The sequence below is a fragment of the Antedon mediterranea genome, chromosome 8 (assembly GCF_964355755.1).
Source record: "Antedon mediterranea chromosome 8, ecAntMedi1.1, whole genome shotgun sequence".
Taxonomy (NCBI): domain Eukaryota; kingdom Metazoa; phylum Echinodermata; class Crinoidea; order Comatulida; family Antedonidae; genus Antedon; species Antedon mediterranea.
Genome location: NC_092677.1, coordinates 23,675,120 through 23,695,861, shown reverse-complemented (window position 1 = coordinate 23,695,861; position 20,742 = coordinate 23,675,120). Strand labels below are relative to the sequence as shown.

The window sequence follows — 20,742 nt, the reverse complement described above, 5'->3', positions numbered from 1 at the left end:
AAGTTTGTAAACACATGTCATGTCAAAGGTCATACGTTGAAAATATTATGACGTCATATTAACGCTAATTAAAGAGAGAGGCATTCGTCGTTCGCGACCTTCCTTTGGGCACGTCCAGACAAGCCGGTTTTGGGAGAAGCCTTCTTGATGACGTCATAGTAAGAATCAGGCCTTTCTTACTTTACTCCACCAATAAGCGCCGTTGGGACCATTCAAGTAAATACATGCCCAAGAAATTTAATAGAGTTTATAAAACACAATAAATTAAGGGGAAATGAATTATTGTATTTTTCGATTCTCTCTCGAACATAATACATTCATAGACACTCACCGTGCTGACGTATTATCTGTAATCGGTTGAGGTTGGATACTGAAAAGAATATTTTTGTACAGCTCGTTCGGACTTAGTTAACTGTACAGCGTGATAATGAACTCTAAAGGCATCTCTAACTTTCTACATCCTATTGGACTGATGCAGTACGAAGAGATATTTAAAATTAAAGGATATGACATTGAAAGTGATTTTCCTAATTTGGATGAGGATGATTTAAATCAAATGAAAATTTTTAACAAAGAACATCGGAGACTTATTTTAGAAGCAGGTAGGAAGTGTCATTTGTTTTTTATTATAATCCTAGGCTAAGTCTTTAAATTATATTATAGGCTAACCTTACTTACGTATTTTATGATTAGGCCTAGTTTAATTATTGATTAATTATTTCAATGTCCGTATTAAATGTACCAATAATTTTTAAGTGCTCAATTATTTTTAATAAAATGTTTTGGCTTGATTTTATATGAGGGGCCTAGGCTAGGCCTAGCAGTCTAAGGCTTGTGTTATGGAACAAAAATAATGTAGCCTAGACCTATAAAAATGGGGCAGGTTACTTAAATGGCATGAATCATTATTGTCAGAGAGTGGGCGACGATAGGCGTAAACCCCTCTAGTTAGACCAATTATATTATAAAATGAATATAAAAATCATATGAATATAGGCCTATTATTAAAAAGTAGACAGGCAATAGCCTAGCCTATAGCTCTTTATGATTTAGTTTAAATAAGTAAGAACGTATAACAAAAAGTAAGAACGTGCGCACGACAGATCAGTTACACAGACGAGTTATGTTAGCTATAATTTTAGACTTATGTTATATTGTGGTATTTGAAAAAACGTGTTAAAAACTCTAGACCTACAACGATTGTTCAATAGCCTACACTTATCAACAATTTATTTAAGACCAAACCATCGAAACACTTGCCTGCATCTAGGCCCCTGGCTTAGAGTATACCGGTAGGCAATTGTGCGATTGCTTAAAATTATACACCCAAGTCCGTTTTCTATTTTTAAATAATAAATAGGGACGTGGGATTTTTCAGCCCTATTAAATCCCTATGAATATTAATGTTTGAGTAAGTATTGAATGAAGATGCTGTGGTTGGCTGTATTATTGCAGGCCCGACTGTGTGATTCATCAACCAGTCCGTTTTTTGCGGGCACAGGCCTAAGAACAATAATATGATGCCAATGATTCATTAAACTGAACCGTATTATGAAATAGTGCACACTAATCACGAGTTTCTTCCGATTGATTGATGCTTTGAAAATAGACACCTTTTATATAAATTATATTTAGGCCTATATTATTATAATTGACTGTCAGCAATATTTGCTGATAATAATTATACTTCGCTTTGCGTATTATATTAGTTTTGAGCCTTCATAATTATCCGTTTTTAAAGTGTTGAAATACATCTTTCGGTACAATATAATAATTACAATATTCGGTAAAAGAGCAGTTTGACCCACACAGATCCCATAGGCCTATAAATCAAACAAAATACTATAGGACACTATAGTGTAGTTAAGCACTATAATGTTAATAGTTTAAATTATCCATGTAATGTTTTGTTTGTTTTACTTTATTTCTGTCGTCAAGGAAAACAATTGTCCATGTACAATTTGATTTGAACCCTGTCCCCACCACACCACCTCACCCGTGTGACACTCCCATCTGCCACCTTTTTTTATTGGCTAATTTAATGCCTATACATTTTTTGTTTCCAATCATTTTCAAGGTTTACTTTAAACTAAGACGCTTTATTTTGTTTTCATTTAGGCCTAAACATTTTTTTTTTTATTTTTACAATTTTTTAGGTGTTTGATGTATTTGTTTAAACCTAACAGTATTGAAACACAGAACCATATTTAAAAAATTTTCTATAAGCCTACATATAGGCCTAACACCCAATATATTTTTATCCTAAATGTTTTAAATAAATGAATAAAATAATTGCGATCATGAGATTTAATAATAATAGTTATGAAAAAATAAATGGCACATTTTTACGTCTAAACACAATATGTTTAGAAAAGAGTCCATAAGTTTCGATCATCGGTTTACTTCAATAAAATATCTGTAATGATTCTGATATATTTTTGTTTTAAATTAATTAATTAATAAAATAATTGCATAATTGCGATCATGAGATTTATAGTTATGAAACGGAAATGGCACATTTTTACGCCTACACAATAATGTTTAGAAAAGAGTCCATAAGTTTCGATAAAATATCATATTCGATCATCGGTTTACTTCAATAAAATATCTGTAATGGTTGTAATTACTAAGCATAATACTGTATAAATGTAAAGGTGGCCGGCTTAAAATAACCGGTCAAGAGTATGTATGCTGTTAGGCCTGTATTAGGTATCATCATTAGGTCTTTAATTCATTATGTAGGCCTACGTAATATGTTATGTTATAGGCCTACGATATTATCATGTGTCGTCGATAGGCCTATTCAAATCAATTTTTGCCTAGAAAAATATAATTTTTAAATAAAATTATAACATATCATCAATTGGGCTTTTTTATTGTATTATTATATTGGATTAGGCCTCTATTCAAAGACAAATTACTGGGAAGTGATATGGAGTGACTGAATCAATGTAGATACAAATTAATAAAAAGCAGAAAGCGAAATCAAATGATAGGCCTAAAAAGTAAAGAAAACGAAGTACCATGGCTTTCCAAACCAGGGCTATCTAACACTAATAGGGGTGCTTGTGAAGAGATATTTATTATTAGCCCTATAGGCCTATTGTTATTAATATATTATGTATTCTAGCAAATAGAACACTCAACTTGCTTTCTGACTCGTGTCTATAGGCTAATGTTCTATCAAAAGCGATACCGCACCGACCGGTTCCATGATATTGATTTTTGTTAATTACGGAATTTCCACTAGTTCCAAATTTAGTATGCAATAAAATTTGCAATTTTATTTTTGTGGTATTTATTTACTTAGTCGTGTTACATATAGAATTCGTCCAAGTTATCTGTACAATAGCTAGGCTGTTAATAAAGAAATGGAACTGTATAGGCTAAGATAGGGCATTCACAGCATGGATAACAAAGCAAGATTGAATGATATTAAATTGGTTGTTCTAAAGTTAAGTTCCAGGAAATTTATAGTGATTAATTATATTATATATTACATAATGTCATAACCAATGAATCTTGTTTGGTATCAACTACGTCGTGGTTTCCGAGGCGCCTTAGCGTGAAAAACTGTGGTGCTTTGAACTGCGGAACTCGCGGGGAATGCGCATGATAGGCCACGGCGCTTTTCGACTGCGGCTAGACCATTAGGTCTCCAAAAATGGTTAATGGTTAGTAGTACCAACCATGACATATTAATAATGTTGTTCTAAAATAAAATTCCGGGAAATTTACATTATTAATTCTATGTTACATAATGTCATAACCAATATTCTTCCGACCGAGACGCTAGCGAGGAAACACTTTAGCGGATAACATAGCCTATGAGCACGGGGAATATGCAATATGCATGATACAGTAGTCGATACAATGCGTTTCAACACAGCCCATTATGATAATAGGTCATTCTAAAATTAAATTCCAGGAAATAATAATATTAATTTTATACAGTGTATTACAATGTCATAAGCAATACTGCTTTTTTGTATAATATAAGTTTTCATGGCGCTTAGCGAGTAACAATAATTGGTGGGAAAAGCAATATTTGGCTGCGACACTTGGGAAGTGTTGTTGGTTGTGCAGATTGTTTTACTGTGGTGCTTAGTATGAACAAGATAGGTTTGGTGGAAATGTTTGGAAAATAGGTTTTAAAACAATTCCGTAGTTTAGGGCAGCGCAGCTCAAGTTGGTGCTAAGGCTTGGTTCCCACTAGGACGCAACGCAAGGAATAGCGCAACGCAAAGTAATTTGACCAATCTCAAGCGATGGATTATACGAACAGTCGCGTGTGATTGGTCAACTCGATTGCGTCCTAGTGGGAACCAGGCTTACGGCGAAATAGAGTGCATCATCCGGGGCTTCGAATATTCACGTCGTATAATAGAATGGATGAATAATTTTATTTTATGTATTTATCATTCCAAACAAATTTAGCAACACAATTCAAATTAGTATCAACGAGTTTTTTTTTTATAACTAAAAATGAAATAAATAAGGCGGATAACAAAAATGATAAATGTATCACTACCATATTTGAGCACATTTGTTGTCAAACTAGTGTGATACCCGGTAGTGTAGACAGAGCTTTAGACCATTATCGACAATGTTGTATCTCAGTATCTTTAATTCAAAAAACATATAAAATATTTTTAAAATAAACATTATTAGGTAAGGCCTAAACTTATTTTGTATATATAGAGCCAAGACTGAGAAATGACGAACGGCAATCATGACGTCACAGTTTACTGAATTTCCCTTCGACTCATAAACAATTGTTGTTTTGTTTCATTAGAATTTTTATTTCATTCTGATTAATTTTGAATCATACATATTCTGTATTTTCCAAGCATTGTCTATTTTTCAGTTCAATGACCTTACAGTCATCGAACTTTGCCTTCGTCGTTATTAAAATCGTTAGGATGTTTCTATGTTAATTAAACCTCTGTGCTTACTCATTGATATATTGGTCGTTGAGGAATACACACGTTTCTATAGATTAATGTGTATGTACACTTCAATTCAATTGTTTGTGGAAAAAAAAAAGGGGGGTGGGGGGGTGGAGAGTGGATACAAATTATATATTGAATACACCAATAATAAAACATACTGAGTCGTGAAATCGTATTAGATACTCTGGTCATGCATCCTGTTTCGACGAAAATGAAATTATATAATTGTTACAGAATCATGATATTTATAACCATATAAGGAAGTGAGATCACATTGATTATGACGGTAATCGATGCCACGCGTTGTAACCTTTGATGCAAAACCTAAGGTGACACGTTAGGGACCCAATAAAGTGTCCCTATTTAGGGGTTCCACTAAACAAAAACTGGCAGCACTGTGTAAAACCATCTGCTGTTCGTTTCACGGTGTCCCTTAATAAGGGTGTCCCCTTAATAAGGGTGTCCCCTTAATAGATGTGTCCTGAAAGAGGGATTCTAACTACGTATCAAATGTTCTCGACATCTGATTGGTTTGCGTACTTTTTATATGAAGTTACGCATGCGCATTAAGCCGGTTTTCCATGGAGACATAAACGAATTTATTCGCGTGAATCGAAACTGTTGACTATTGCGCATGTGACATGTAATACTTTGTGTGACGTAAAAAAATGCGCAACCAATCAAAATTCAAGAATGTTCGATTCCAGCGAATGTATTCGCTAATGAAAAGGCTTTCCCTAGTCCACGATTGATTCGCGCGAAAAAAAAATACCATGTAAAAAGGCTGAGGTTCTCAAGAGTTGTTCATGTACGTACCCACACTCTTTCCTCATGGTTATTAATATTAGTTCACATTACATTACGACTAACATTTACGATGATTTTATCTCCACGTTGAATTTTACAAATATTGGATAATTAATAGTATATCGTGTTTTATTTTATTCGTACATTTATATATTTATATATAATTTGTGTAACTCTCGATGCATGGATTGTTTTAAATGACTCAGGAATTTTTTCTTCTGCGCAATTCTAGACTGAAATGCCTTTGAATCTATTTAGATAAAGATTTTCTTTAAACTGTTGAAGCTGTTCCGCATTTAACAAAACGCCTCACCAAGCATTTGCATTTTTCCATTTATTTTGTATCTATTTTTAAATGTATGTACATATTTAAGAAAATTTGTTGTTTGCTTGCAAAGAATCAAACATCATTATTTAATCCACCATAATATGGTGAAATAGGTATTGTTTACAGTATACTAACTAATTGTCAATAATAAGTCATTTATCGCAAATAGGTTGATTTCACAAGGAACGTCATTGCACAATACATGATGCGATGTGTTTGGAAGCAGACGTCACGTGTACGACGTACAAACAACAAATTACGTATGTACGCGTCGTGACGTCTGCTTCCAAATCCTTCCCACCATGCATCGCGTACGCTATTTGCGATAAACCTTATAATATCATTATTATTATTATTATTATTGACAAAATGTAGGCATGACAATTAGTACAATGAGGCAGGATAATTATCTCTCACAAAAGGATCTATATATAAATTTACGTAAGGGCAAAATTCGATAAATCGCGCCTTACTTCTAGAATTTTGACTCGATGGTATGTAGAGTTGGTTCGTACTTTCGGTACTGATTTTAACCACCTGATGTAACCCTATTTACTAATTAAATTAAGTTAGATAATTAGTTATTGACGATTAAAACGAATTTAGGTTCAACGATTTGCCCCAAATAGGGGTGTTTTCCGACCGTGGTATACACTGTCTAATGGATGTCCATCTTGAAAAATACCCGCCACAAAAATGCGAGGAGGCTTCGCATTTTCCTATCTCCTCCTACGATAATTGTTTTTAATAGCTGAAAACCGGTTGAACAGCTAGAGTACACCATCATAATGTTGAAGACAGGCCGATTTTCTTTAAAAAATACTATTTTGATAGATTTAATATACGATTATACAAATCTATTGATTTGCGATGAATGGAACATCCCAATCTCTCAGTCTGCCAGAGTTTGGTTTAACACAAGTACTGTAGGTAAATTTATGAGCCCTTGGTTTAACACATACGGTAGGTAAATATATGGGCCCTTTGAGAATAAACTTGCAATACTTTGACAATACTGTAAATATTTATTAACTATTTTTGTTCCTCATTTGAATCGAACATTTCTTACTGTGAATGTTCGTACTGTTAGATGTAACAGTGGGACAGCCAGTCGACAAATCGTGTCAAATTTCGACTCGGAGAGGGCGCCCTACTTTTCTAATTTAGTTGAAAATTGCTCAATTTTAGGGTGTTGGAAAAACACAATATTTGTAAATTTAGCTGATTATCGGAAAAATATTGTTAGTGAAATAAATTCATAAATGGTTTTAATATATTCTCATGTAAAATTAAATGTATTTGAACAAAACGATAATCTGTAATTTAACGGCAAAATCAACCAATGTCTTTTTTCCGAAATTGTACCCTAGAAAATCATTAAAATAAAATGTTTAGAAAAATTGAACAGTCCTGAATTTAAAATCCCTGTTAGAAAAATTAATAATCTACAGAATACGATATTAAGATACAAAATTCGGTGGTTGGGATGCAGCTCCGACTATTCAAACTAAAGGTACCACTATTTGTTCCATCGAAAACTAGCGAAACCGCCATTTTGTAAACTCATCGTCATCGTGTTTATGAATTTATTTATAGCGAACGATATACGCGATGTTTATAATTGTCCGCATATAAGAATTCATATAAATAAATACATTCCAATACAACGTATATTATTACTTGTTTATTTATCACAGTATACATTTTAGTTGAGGAATATTTATCATAACTATTATAATAGCTTTTATACGAGTCCGAGGCCTAGCCCTATTAGCGAGCGATGGTTCCAGGGGCGGAAAGTCACTTAGTGACGTTGTGATCGGGCGCGTCGGGCCTAGCTAATACTAATAATATGACCTGAAATAAGCGGCTAACAAGAACTGTTATATACTTGCTTACAATTGTTTTGCTATTGATGAACAAACAAGCAATTAGATTGAATAACAAATTATTTATTCATTTTTTTTGGGTAAAAACATGTACAAACTAGTAGTAGTAGTACTGTATACTATAATATAAATTAATACATTGTAGTATAAATATTAAACTAATTCAGTATTAATAATAATAAAATATAAAATAGCCCTAACATACAATAAATATTCAATTTTTAAGGTCTACCACATGACAATAACATAATTTACAGAGTATAGTGTAGTAGGTTTGCATTCAACATAAATATTTGTATTGTAATATTCATCTAAATCCTCTGCAACATACATTTTTGTAATTCAACATTTTGTTTTAAATAATTAAATTATAGTTTGGGTATGACAGTGTCATCTTTTTATCCACTTCACTCTCAGTTTGAAGTCACAAAGAAAAAGAACTCTGCATCATCAACGATTCCTGAAAGTGTCAGAAAAAATAATAAATATTATTTTAAAAAATTTTAATGTCTGGTTGTATATATAATTATAATATATTATATGATGACATAAAAGTAAGGCAAATGGAAGCTGTATTTTATTAATTAAATTACAGTATTTACTATTATTATTTATAATCTAGGCCTAGGCCTACTAGTAGCCTAGCTAGGCATCTATTGAGCCTAATAAATCAAATAATATATTAATACTGATTGAAAAAAAGTATTTTTTGGGGGGGATCAGATCACCAGGCTAGGCCGGCCAGGACCAATGATACTCGTAATCAGTACAACTTAACGACTATCGGATCAGCATCAACACAGTACAACCATGGATTAAAGAATTCTATTCTTTAATCCATGGTACAACACACGTCTCGCTATCGCCTATACTGACACACGTGTCTCGCGTTGCCGAAACCACGCTCACAGCTAGAAAATGTACCTACCTTTCGAGGCCTGAGAATACACCAACAAATTTTGAACAGGATAGAAATATATCATACTCGATTAAACTAATATTATTCTTGATAAAACAATTGATTATAATTGTTTTAATTTGTTGGGATGCACCTCCGACTATTCAGAAAATGGACAACAACACAGTAGTCAAATCGTACCACATTTATAAATTTCACGAGTCCCGACTTCAGTCGCCGAATGTATTGTATTAGCTTCGGTTTCTTTGAAAGAAACCGATTGGTTATTCAATTATACTTATTAGGAAATGCTTTTACCATAATAGGTAATGTTGGGCGGTTCTTAAATATTCATGAGAGCTTAAAATAAAACAGCACTTATTTGCTAGGCGACGAAAAATCGTGGTTTCAGTTTTCAACGATAGGTGGCGCTTCAAAATCGTCAATGCGGAAGTAAGTCGATTTTACACGATTTAACGGTCAAAACGCGAAGTGGCTTTCCCACTGGTAATATAAAAGTATATACAAATAAACTTTATTACTTAGATTGTGGATAGGATCTACTGTTAAATATATAAACACATTATTATATACAAATAAACTTTATACTAACAGTTCCTTCTCAACGTTTGTATTAATTAATAATTACCAAAAATATAAACGTCGTAGTGGTGTATCGTGACATGTACTTTAATATTTCAATCGATTATGACAGTGACAGTTTTAACAAAGTATTAAATCGCAAATGTTTTACTGTATTTAGAGGTATATTATTTATAGGCCTACATGAAAAAAATAGTTCGTTACTGAGTGGATAAAGATTATATTTAAAAATTGTTCCTCTTTGTACATATCCGCTTTCCCATCCCTCAACCCTAATGTTACATACAAAACACAAATTGGGTTTCTTTAAATGAGTCCAAATCAAAAATTTGGACTCATTTTGTGATAAGTTTCTCTTTCGGAAGTAATTCCAAGGGTGCTAATTTTAGTTAACTACATAAATCATCGTGTCTATTTATTCGTTTCTGTAAACGACAATGTATTATAGTCCTGCGGTACATTTGAAATCGCCAGTTTTGTTACGCTGAAATTACTGTCTATTCGAGAACCATCTGTGGGCACGACCTAGATGGTACGCGAGCGAAGCGAGCGTACCATCTAGTATACTAAAATTCAGCTAGCAAATATATAAGAGTTACTAGTTTTATTTACTGGTGGTATATGAGTTACAGTATTTTTTTGTTGTTGATGTTCTAATGGCAATTGTGAACCTATATTATGTGATGTATATTTATATATAACTTCTGTCTATTTTTTAAATGCTCTAAATTTGTATATATGTATATATGTAAAAAAAGAAAAACAAAACACGTTAAGCTGCAGAGATAGTTTTCTACTGAAACAAAATTGATATAGATTATTGTAACAATTGTAAAGAATGAAATAAAAGTGAGTGAATCTCACAAAAGACACAAACAAATTTAAATATATAAGAGAAAACAATAAAAAAAAACAAGGAAAATTGTTTAGATATTTAAAAGGGTTAAAATTACATTTTTGGAAAAATTAACATCACTTTATACTTATCTCAATCAATCATTGGTAACATAAATCGTTAAATTAGAAGATAAATGTTTATTATATACCAGTATCAAGTGTAAATTTAAAATATTTGTTAATGTTTGCAGAAGAAAGGGGAATTACTAAACACATACTTTAACTTGAAATACAATCAATGCTTTTTATAAGGTACTAACACTTAAATAAAGGTGTGTGGGGCAAGCCATTTGTTCCATAATACTTCGAAGTTTGTTAGGGGTATACAGTAATCGATAAATGCAAATTAATGCCTACCTAGCATTTAGACCTCTAATTTGTGTAGGCCTACATATATATTATATATATTATTATTAATTAATCAGTGTCTGAATTTTCGTTGTGACCTGCTATTCTCTTTAAACACATGTGACATAGATGTGACTACAAAAGCCTATTAATTCCTTCATATTTTGTAGCGTGTAAAATGTTCAACATTTTCTATATTCTGTTGCTTGTGGAATCGCGCCTTTTTTCAGTCAAAAACAATTTATTACAGGCCCATATACAGAAATAGAATGCTTGCCCGACGGGCCCACGACATGGTATTAAAACGCCTGGAACTATTTATTCGGGGATTCTGAACTGGATTCATGGGCCAATCACTATAACTTTGGTGAATAAATGTAAAATAAATTTTTAAAAATCACAATGAATGAAACAATGCTGGTGATGAAATAAAAGTGGGAAACCCACAAAAGAGAAAAAAAAAACATTTGGTTGTTCGAGTATACACGGGTGTAATTAAAACTAAGCCTGATCGGGCGCTTTGTGAGTCGGTTTTTGTTGGTCCTTCTGCATTGTGTCAAATCTCTCTTTCTTTGATTTGAAAGTGAATCTTTTCTCAATTTAAAGATAATATTTACAGAACTGAAATTTAATTAGGTCTACTACATTGTTAGTTTAAACTTTATTGAATTGTGTCCTTGAGGCCTCCGTGCAAATGTCTTTATTTATATTACTTTATTATCAACGGATTATCAGTGCGATAACCTGCCTCGAGTTATAGACACGTGGTCATGGAATTGAGATGATTATGTCTATACCTTCGACAATCGATAAAATGACAAGACGTTTAGTACCTCGTTGTGAATCATATTTTGAATGTTTAACCAGTTATTACAAATGTATAAAAATACATTTTTCGGATAATGTCTTGAAATGACTAATATTCTATTGGTTTATTTTATTGCGTGTTGTATTACACTCTTTGGATATGATACATCAAAGCTATCTATCATCATCATGGGCCATTTGTAATTATTTTAATGAAAATGTCATCCATGTAAAACAAGTTTCAAATAAATAAATAAATCTTAACAAACGCGTTTTCAGTGAATCCAGAACGTATTACATCAATCTGATTCACTGACAATGCGTTTGCTGTCAGTTTAAATGCGTTACATATGAGTTCAATGTGTGTGATTTGACACTTTAATTGCGTCACCATCAACTGTCTATGACGCGATCACATTGTTATGACTCGTTCACATGGCATGCCTAATGTTATATTTGTAATTAGCAATTGCTTTAACGCGGTGATCGGTTGCATTTAATTTACTCATTACGGATTTATTTCGTATGTAATTAAATATGTAATTCACTAGCATTAAATTGTTTTTAAACCATGGATTTCCTAGAGTAGGCGCATCTCAGTCTATGTTATGGACAATTTGCATAACATGCCTAAAGCTCTGTCTACACTATCAAACTTTATGTGACAAAAAAATGTGATGTTTCCATATATGGACATAATGATGTCATATCACTACCATATTTGGGCACATTACACTTTGTTTGTCAAACTAGTTTGATAGTGTAGATATAGCTTAAAGCTCTCTACACTATCAAACTAGTTTGAAAAAAAGTGTGATATGCCCAAATATGGTTGTGATATGCTTGAATATGGTAGTGATATGACATCATCATGTCCATGGGCACATCACATTTTTTTGTCACATTATGTTTGATATGTGTTGACAGAGCTTAATCCAGGTTATTATTTGCTTTTAACTAATGTTTATTAATGCAGGGGAAATCAACCTATTCCAGATAGTCAATTAAGTGTTGGTATCAAGATAAATACTTCGTACAACTCTGTTGTAAACATATCATTTTTGTAATCTTGTTATTTTTGTGCAGTAATTATTATTATGATTTTTTTTAATTGAATGAATAAACGAACAAATAAACATGGGGACTAAAAAAGAATACATTACAGCATCGCATGCACAGTAAAGTTGTTGGGCCTCAATCATCACAGTGACCCATTATTTTTAACCGCAGTCATTTATGTTACATCGCAGGTCTTCTTATTTCACATGAATATGAATTCATAAGTCACATGAAAGGTTAAGGAAAACAACCAATTCCAGTCAATTAAGTTTATTTCATAGGCCTACGCCTAGATGACTTAAAATAGTAACAACCGTCTAATCCAACCCTTCTAAACATTTTGCTAGGCCTGCAGAATAAAAACATTCTAGAAGCACCTATATCCACTCTGTAGGTGAAGTGAAACCAAATATATCAATGATACGGTATTTAACAAAAACACATATTATTACCTCGTGCAGTCAGTCAATTAATAAGTAATCTATTTATCTTTTCAGCGCAAGTATATCAACCGTCAGAATATTTTGAAGTTTTTTCATGGCTGCGAAGAAATGGTCTAGATTATTACTTTACGAACTTTGTGAATTCTGATATAGACACATTAAGATCAGCTAGCGATTTAGAAGTGAATGAGAATACTTTGCACGATCTAGAAATACATTTACCAAGTCACCGTAAACGCTTGCGAGAAGCAGGTAAGAATGTGTGTTTGTTAGGCCCTATAGCTTGCTTCCCACTGACGGGACGCAAAAGTACGAGGCGCGCTAAGCAAGTGAATTGACCACCAAAGGTAAAGCTTGGTTCCCACTAGCGACGCAATCTACGCAACGTAAGAAAATGCCTTCCAATCATTGTTTTTGCCCCGCCTGCTTGAAATCAAACCTACGATGTTTGCAGTACTATTGCGTCGTCGGTTCCCACTTGTGATTACGCAATACACTTTGCGTCGATACGTCGCTGCGTTACATTGCGTTGCGTTCAAGTGGGAACCACACTTTAGCGATTCATCGTTGTTACGTTTCATCCTTGGAACCAACCTCTACGTTGTCGGTTCTCACGTGTGACACCCAAGGTTACTGTACGGTTTGTTCTTAGGCCTACAGCACTTTGCGTCATTCTTGCGTTACATCCCAGTGTAAACTAACGTTACGTCGTCGGTTCTCACGTCTGACACGCAAGGTTATTGTACGATTTGTTCTTACGGCACTTTGCGGCATTCTTGCGTTGCATCACAGTGTAAACCAACGTTACGTCGTCGGTTCTCACGTCTGACACGCAACGTTATCGTACTGTACGGTTTGTTCTTACGGCACTTTGCGTCATTCTTGCATTGTATCCCAGTGTTCTCCGTTACATCTACTTCATCTTTGCATTGCAGCCTAGTGGGAACCAGGCTTTTATCTCTTAAAAGAGAGTAGTCCGGTGAGCCCCAACCCCTAAATCCCTCTCCTTCAAATTCGTTTTCCATGCATGCACCCACAATGTACAGGGAAAGAGTTCAGGCCTGATATTGCCAATGTGCGCCAACACCACTCTGCCCTACTTCTTGGACATTCTGTGACCGGGGGTCTCTGGTCATGCCTAAGTGGGCACGATTTATAGCCATCGATGCTTTTACTGGACACTGTGCGGCCTAAACTGACACTGTGCGGCCTAAACTATCTACAGTGCGCTATCTGGACAGCCTTTATTACAATATTCCAATTACTCATTAATAATTTATAGTTTATAATTTCAAATTTCTCAAAATAAACTATCTTATTAATTGTTTATAATGTCCTTGTCCTTTCAAACTCATTCAACACACGATTTAATCCAGTTGCGCATGTCCAAGTGGGGTTTGAGGATAAATAATACGTATAAACCAAGTATAGTATAAGTATAAGTCATTCTAAGGCCTGCTGATAGAAACTTCCAATGACTAGAATGTACCACCTGAGCTGTTTGTATGGCCGCGCCAAAACGTAATGTAATATTTTGTACATCAATTAAAAAATAACTAAGCATTTCAAATAAGATAAGATGAAACATTTTTTGTTTCATTTAGCCTACTCGTTTAATTTTGTTTTTTTAAATTGAAACCATTATTGGTCAGATGTTTTGCCCTACTCTGACGTAATTGTAAATTGAGAATACGCATGTCATTTCCGGGTGCCTGACCAATTACTCAACACCCTGATGCAAAGCTACTCCACAGTACAGTGGTTACAAACAATTACTGACTATTATTAATCCTGAAATCATTATTTATTTTTTAACAGAAGTGAATATAATACAATAAGGCATAGGCCTATTCAAAGTCTGATTTTATTTATTTTCAACAGTAGATCTTTAAGTATTATCCATCATAAGTAGTTTATTTCTGAATATACTAATACGAAGCAGGTAGGTCAACCAACTATGCACGCTGTTTAATAAACAAAAGTGCAATTCCATTTCATTTTGTTTTCTCCTTACGAATATTTTAATTTTTTCGAGGTCAAATCTTTTTTCACAACCCAATATTAACGAGATATATGAGAATTAGCTATACTGATAATACAATACTTGGCGCGTATACCGCACAATGTAGTTCATTTTCGTCTGGTTATTGTATGCGTGCTCTGTGTTCATACTCTACGCATGCGTAATATATCTCCTGGTTACCACCTGTAAACTAAATTGCGTTTCTTTCTGACTCATAAGTAATTATATGAAATGTGATCGACCGCGTTTGTGAAATTGGACCACGATACAAAACAATAAAACACGGAAAAGGGATATCACTTAGTTAAATAATCATCAGGTTTAAAATAAATTCAATTTATTCAAAGTATTAATTTAAATAAGTAAGTCTTGTGTATGTATGGGAATCTTACTCAATAGCCATTAATGTCGTTTACAGATTGGTATGTAACCGACGTGAAAAGATCATAATAATCAAACCTTTTATATATTATTGCGCCAATTTAAAAAAATGATCAAAGGCGCATCGTCTCCTGGATTTTAAGTAGATTTTTTAATAAATTATAAAAGAATTCAAAATGGGTAAATGTTCGAAGTTTCAAGAGAGGGACAAAGGCGATGAGATGGAGCATATATTGAGAAAAAAGTTTGGTCATTCATTTATTTCTTTCGGTCCTACGATTATTTTCCGCCCCAGAATTATTCTTGGTGATCAGCTAGCCCTGGATTAGCTCTTGTTCTAACTGTTAACGTGTCATGTTGTTCTAACTGTGCCAATGTGAGCAACGCTCGAAAAAGTTTTGGATTCATCTAACCGATGCGGGCGCTACTAGATTACCGTCGTTAATTTTGTTATAAAACGCGGCATTATGAATCTGAACTCATAACGAACTTACAATTGTCACTGGAGTGACGATCAGCTGTGCGATATTGTGACAGTTTCAAAATTTATTGCTAATATTCACAGCAAAATGTGACTCATGTAGCAATGCATTAAAGTAATATTATGAGTCATTCATTGTTTACAACCTAGCTTTGCTCATTTTCTAAGTAGGCTGTCGTTACATCGGGCGTTACATCATTTACCGTAGTCTGCTGTATAATTTCAGTCTTCATGGCGCTCTTCGATTTTTCATGAATAGAATAAATATGATATAGTGTACATGATTTGCCAAGTTGTGGCTTGAGTTACCAGCGTGACGTCGTCACCATATTAGGTAAACAGCATAAACATATCTTCTTGTATTGACAACAATATATATAAAGCTTGTCTCGATGATATTATTTAAACCTGATAAAATAAATTCGTTCATTTTGTTTAAATAATAGACCTACTCAGTCTTTGACACTGGAAATAAAGGCTTAATCGATATTTATTAAATATGAATTTTCTGGTACTGTATTACAAACTAGATTTTACACAGATAATCTTAGCCTATGTATATACTGTTTAAAAGATATGTATTTTTTAGCAATGTACCTTATAAATAAGAGAAATATATAAATGTGCATATATATATATTATTATATTTATAACAGAGAACTATAATAAAAGTGGGACGAACCCACACAAGAAAAAAAAATGTTTGGAAGGGCATTTTCTTACGTTCGTTGCGTAGATTGCGTTACGTTGCGTCGCTAGTGACAACCAAGCTTAATTCAAACACGCGACTGGGACAGTCATGTATATGGCCTTGTTCCTAGTTTGAAAGAAGCCCTTTTTTTTTAGTGCTCTTGGGTGGGCTACTTTTCAAAGTGGGCTTCTTTTCGAGATGGGCTTCTTTTTGATATAATATCTACAACTTGTTGAATTGTTTAATGAGTTATAAAGAATAAAATACAACCGTTGGGGAACATCATTATTGTTTGTTCCTTTTAAAATCTTTCCTTGGCAAAATAAAATTATAAAATAATGAATTAATAATTCAATAATTCATTAATTAGAAAGATGTTGCTGTTTACTAGATTTAAGATAAACGTTTATTTATTTATTTATTTATTCTGGTTTATTAAAAACAAAGACATGGCAGTACAAAACTGAATTGCGTCCAGTAACATAAACATTCAATATAAAAATATATATATATATATACAAAATGCATTAAAAAAAAATAAAGAATATACAATTACAAACTTACAAAGATATATATCAAAAACGAGCAAAATTACACAACCATCTAATATAAAAATATATATATACACATAAATTCATAAAAAAAAAAAATAAAGAATATACAATTACAAATTTAAAAACTGCGAGTAAAATTATTAATTATCCGTAGGCCTATCAAAATTAAGAATTTCATATATATATATTATTGCACTATAAGGTCATTGTTAATCAGGAATGGGAGTGTGGATTTCTTAAATCTTTCTGTTCTACATTTAATTTGGGATATTTTGTTTGCGTTTCTGAGAGATCTACCTGTCGCTTCAGCACGGGTATTGGGGATAATATTACTAAATTTTTCATGGAACGTTTTGTTTTGTTTTCTCTTTTAGTTAGTAATTTGCGAAAAAAACATAAAACGGACTATGAAAAAGTAATTACAATTGGATACTGGGGAAGACCGAATGAACTAAAGGACTCCCCTCATGACTTCCTGTGTGTTCGAGCAACTTTAAAATCACGACACCCAGGGGATCCGAAATTTGAAGACTTAGGTAATTTGTTTTTTTGTTTGTTTTTTTTTTTTTCGTTTTTTTTTCCTTTGGAAGTGATTAACTTTATTAAAACTACAAAATGGACTATTCAAAATATGATTTTATTAATCTTCATTTTTTATGTTTTGGGAGAAAATACATCTTAAAAATAATATGTTCTCTTATTTTAGAGTTTATGGTAGACAGTGGCAGCGATGTGGTTACCTTGAAACCAGAGTTGTTTGCACGCTTACACTTAGACTATATAGCACCCATCAAAAGTCGAGGTGTCCATACCACTGTAGATAAAGATTTATACAAGGCATTTCTTGTGTTTGGTCAGGACACAGAAATTGAAGTCGAGGTAAGAATTTGTTTAGGCCTACCAGAACCTATACATGCAACATTTTCCCACAAAACAAAAACACAATATAGAAGCGCACCGCGAGTAATTTGACCAATTACGACGCGATGGATCATCCCAACTGCTGCAGCCTGATGACTGGTCAACTCATTTACATTGTGCTAGTCTAGGTTCCAGACTGGGTTTCGAATTAGTATTATTAGTAAAAAAGATAAATATGTTGGCACATATGGCGTTTCATACGTATAATACTTGCGCATGCAATATTATACAAATAAGGATTTCTATGAGTGCAATGGTACAAATAATTCCATGAGGTGAAAGGGGTTTATTTCACCGAATGAAATTAATTGTACCATAGCACGAATATGCTTACATATAAAACATTTATTATTTGTTTTGTATAACATCTCCCAAGTTGTTTGACACAATGTGACACAACAACACCAAATATTTAAACAATGAAATGGCAAAGATACGTCATAGGCCTGTTTAAAACTCGATATTTATAAACACAAACAAAAACTGTGAATTAATTAAATAAATGTCAATTATTTCCTTGTTGTAAAATGCCATTTTAAGAGTTATTAAATAAAATGGTTATGCAACTGTTTTTTTATTTTCAGGCAATAACTGAAAAGTACAACTCCGTCGGGAATCGTGTAATACAACAATTCCGCCATATGATTGGAGGCCAAAGTCACATTTGGTTACAAGCCGAATCTAGCGTTTCGTCCGATTCTGGCGACGACAATAGCAACTCAGAAACTCGCCGTCGTCGGCCTTTATTTGATGAAGCGAGTACAAGTCACGATATAGGAGAACCGTCTGAAGCACAAGACGATGTCCAAGCTCAAAGTACTAAGCTTATTCCGCAAGCAAAATCTACCTCTGAAGAAAAACAAGAATCGTCGACGGTGGTTAGTATACCTCAGTAAAAACCTCAGAAAAGCTACTCAGGAAAGGGCAAAACAAACCAAAGTCTTTACAGAGTAAATTGATGGAGTTACTTTTTTAAGAGTTTTCATAATGTAGATGTAATATCAATTGTTTTTCACTAGATGTATTTTCCTATTTTTTATGACCATTCCGGTAGTAATCTCAGTATTTTATAACGGAACACATTCCATAGAAAAGGTTAAGGATGATTGGTTTAGGCTACTTTGGACGTTAGCAATATTGATACAGTGTATTTGTACACAATTATTGTTCTGTTGCATTTATATTCCAACGCCAGCTTCTTTTTCACCTTAGGCATAGGCCTACACCATTGTTTACAATTTACCGAAAATGTTTTCTGTATTGGTTAATTGAGCTGCCACATATGATCACAAATCATGTAAAATACGCATTTTGGCCGCAGTATGTATGAAAAGATACGGTAACTATGGGTATTAGTATAGAGAGTTAGGTTCATAACAAGACTATGATGTCGGTCAATAATCGTCTAACTAAATATGACAATCATCTCAATTAATTCATAGGCCTACTTGACAAATCTGGTTTGCTCCAATAGAATAAGGTACACTGGTCCCCGTATCAGCAATGAACCCGGGGTACTAAACGAATCTTTCTCAGTATTTATTATGTCGCATTGTACTTCATTCTCTTAATTAATTACTCATGTAACCACTGAGGTATAAATAGCTCTACCATGTAACACATGACTATGGAAGGCAATCGCCGCCAAAAATGCAATTACAACTACATACAACGTATTCGCGGAAACATTCAGAACACAGCACAAATATCTACAGAGCCAAAATTGTCTACTTTCCTGAATGTTTATGTAGGGACTAGAAAGTCCGACTGTTTATCGCTTGCATGAGTCTGGCATGATCGTGCTTTTTATTAGACGTATGGACAGACCGAATTCTTAATGTGTTTTTAAATTAACCATCATGCAGTGCATAAATGACGTAACGGTATCAGACCTAAACAGATAAGAGACGGAACACCCGTTAGTGGCGCTACGCAAAAAGAAAAAACGATTTACCGTATATATATTTGTGCTGTTTTCTTCAAATATTCATATTTGTTAGTAATATTTGAAAAGTCGTAAAACACTTTTAGCTGTAAAAAATCAAACGTTCTATTTTCTATTAAAACGATTATGCCTTCAATGTGTTACCTCAAACAGGACTATGATTAAAATCATGCAAAACTTTAATTACAATTACAAACTATGGAAATGAATTGAAGTATTTAGCCTTGACTGTTGTCGTAAGTATGTTTAGATATTAGATATCGGTGTATGTGTTTTTTACCGCCAGTTATGATCCGATAAAATGTAAATCATAATCAGAATCATTATTTTTCATAATTATTCCTACAATTCCTGATATTGGTCACACTCACAGAAATAAGCTTTAAAATCATGTTTCTCTTCATTTGTCTATGTTGATTAGTTTCCGATAGTCAACATAGTCAACATTGGAATACTAATAATCAAAGACACCAATTAGACAGAGGGTTATTTCTTCTTTTTTAATTGTTATTATAGTTTTGTATCGTAATTATTACCACAAAGAATAAAATGCTACTAATTGCAAAATAAGTTTGTTATCATTATTTTTACTACGCGTGGCCAATGCCAATTAAAATAATAACGATGAATTAAAGAAAGTATACAATTGACTTGTACCTTGTTCTCATTCATAGAAGTTTGTTTTATTTCAATTGGCCTAAAGTATAAAATTGAC

At 33.2% G+C, this 20,742-nt stretch overlaps 1 protein-coding gene and 1 long non-coding RNA gene across 2 annotated transcripts; one reads left to right on the top strand and one right to left on the bottom strand.

Moving 5' to 3' along the window:
• Nucleotides 1-105: 105 nt before the first annotated feature.
• Nucleotides 106-20,623, top strand: LOC140057164 (uncharacterized). Its single transcript, XM_072102718.1, has 5 exons — nucleotides 106-602; nucleotides 13,086-13,283; nucleotides 17,536-17,697; nucleotides 17,868-18,040; nucleotides 18,667-20,623. The coding sequence occupies exons 1-5, from the start codon at nucleotides 428-430 to the stop codon at nucleotides 18,976-18,978; spliced, it is 1,020 nt and encodes a 339-aa protein (XP_071958819.1). The 5' UTR covers nucleotides 106-427; the 3' UTR covers nucleotides 18,979-20,623.
• LOC140056583 (uncharacterized) lies at nucleotides 7,759-9,371 on the bottom strand. The gene is made up of 2 exons (XR_011846780.1): nucleotides 8,905-9,371; nucleotides 7,759-8,436 (listed from the first exon to the last, which is right to left on the bottom strand). It is a non-coding gene; the product is annotated as an uncharacterized lncRNA (long non-coding RNA).
• Nucleotides 20,624-20,742: the final 119 nt, after the last annotated feature.

Excerpts from the sequence above, each read along its gene's own strand:
- LOC140057164 (XM_072102718.1), top strand. The coding sequence starts at position 428 with ATGAACTCTAAAGGCATCTCTAACTTTCTACATCCTATTGGACTGATG. Across the intron at positions 13,284-17,535 it reads TAAACGCTTGCGAGAAGCAG|TTAGTAATTTGCGAAAAAAA; the intron begins GTAAGAATGTGT and ends TTTCTCTTTTAG. Across the intron at positions 17,698-17,867 it reads TCCGAAATTTGAAGACTTAG|AGTTTATGGTAGACAGTGGC; the intron begins GTAATTTGTTTT and ends CTCTTATTTTAG.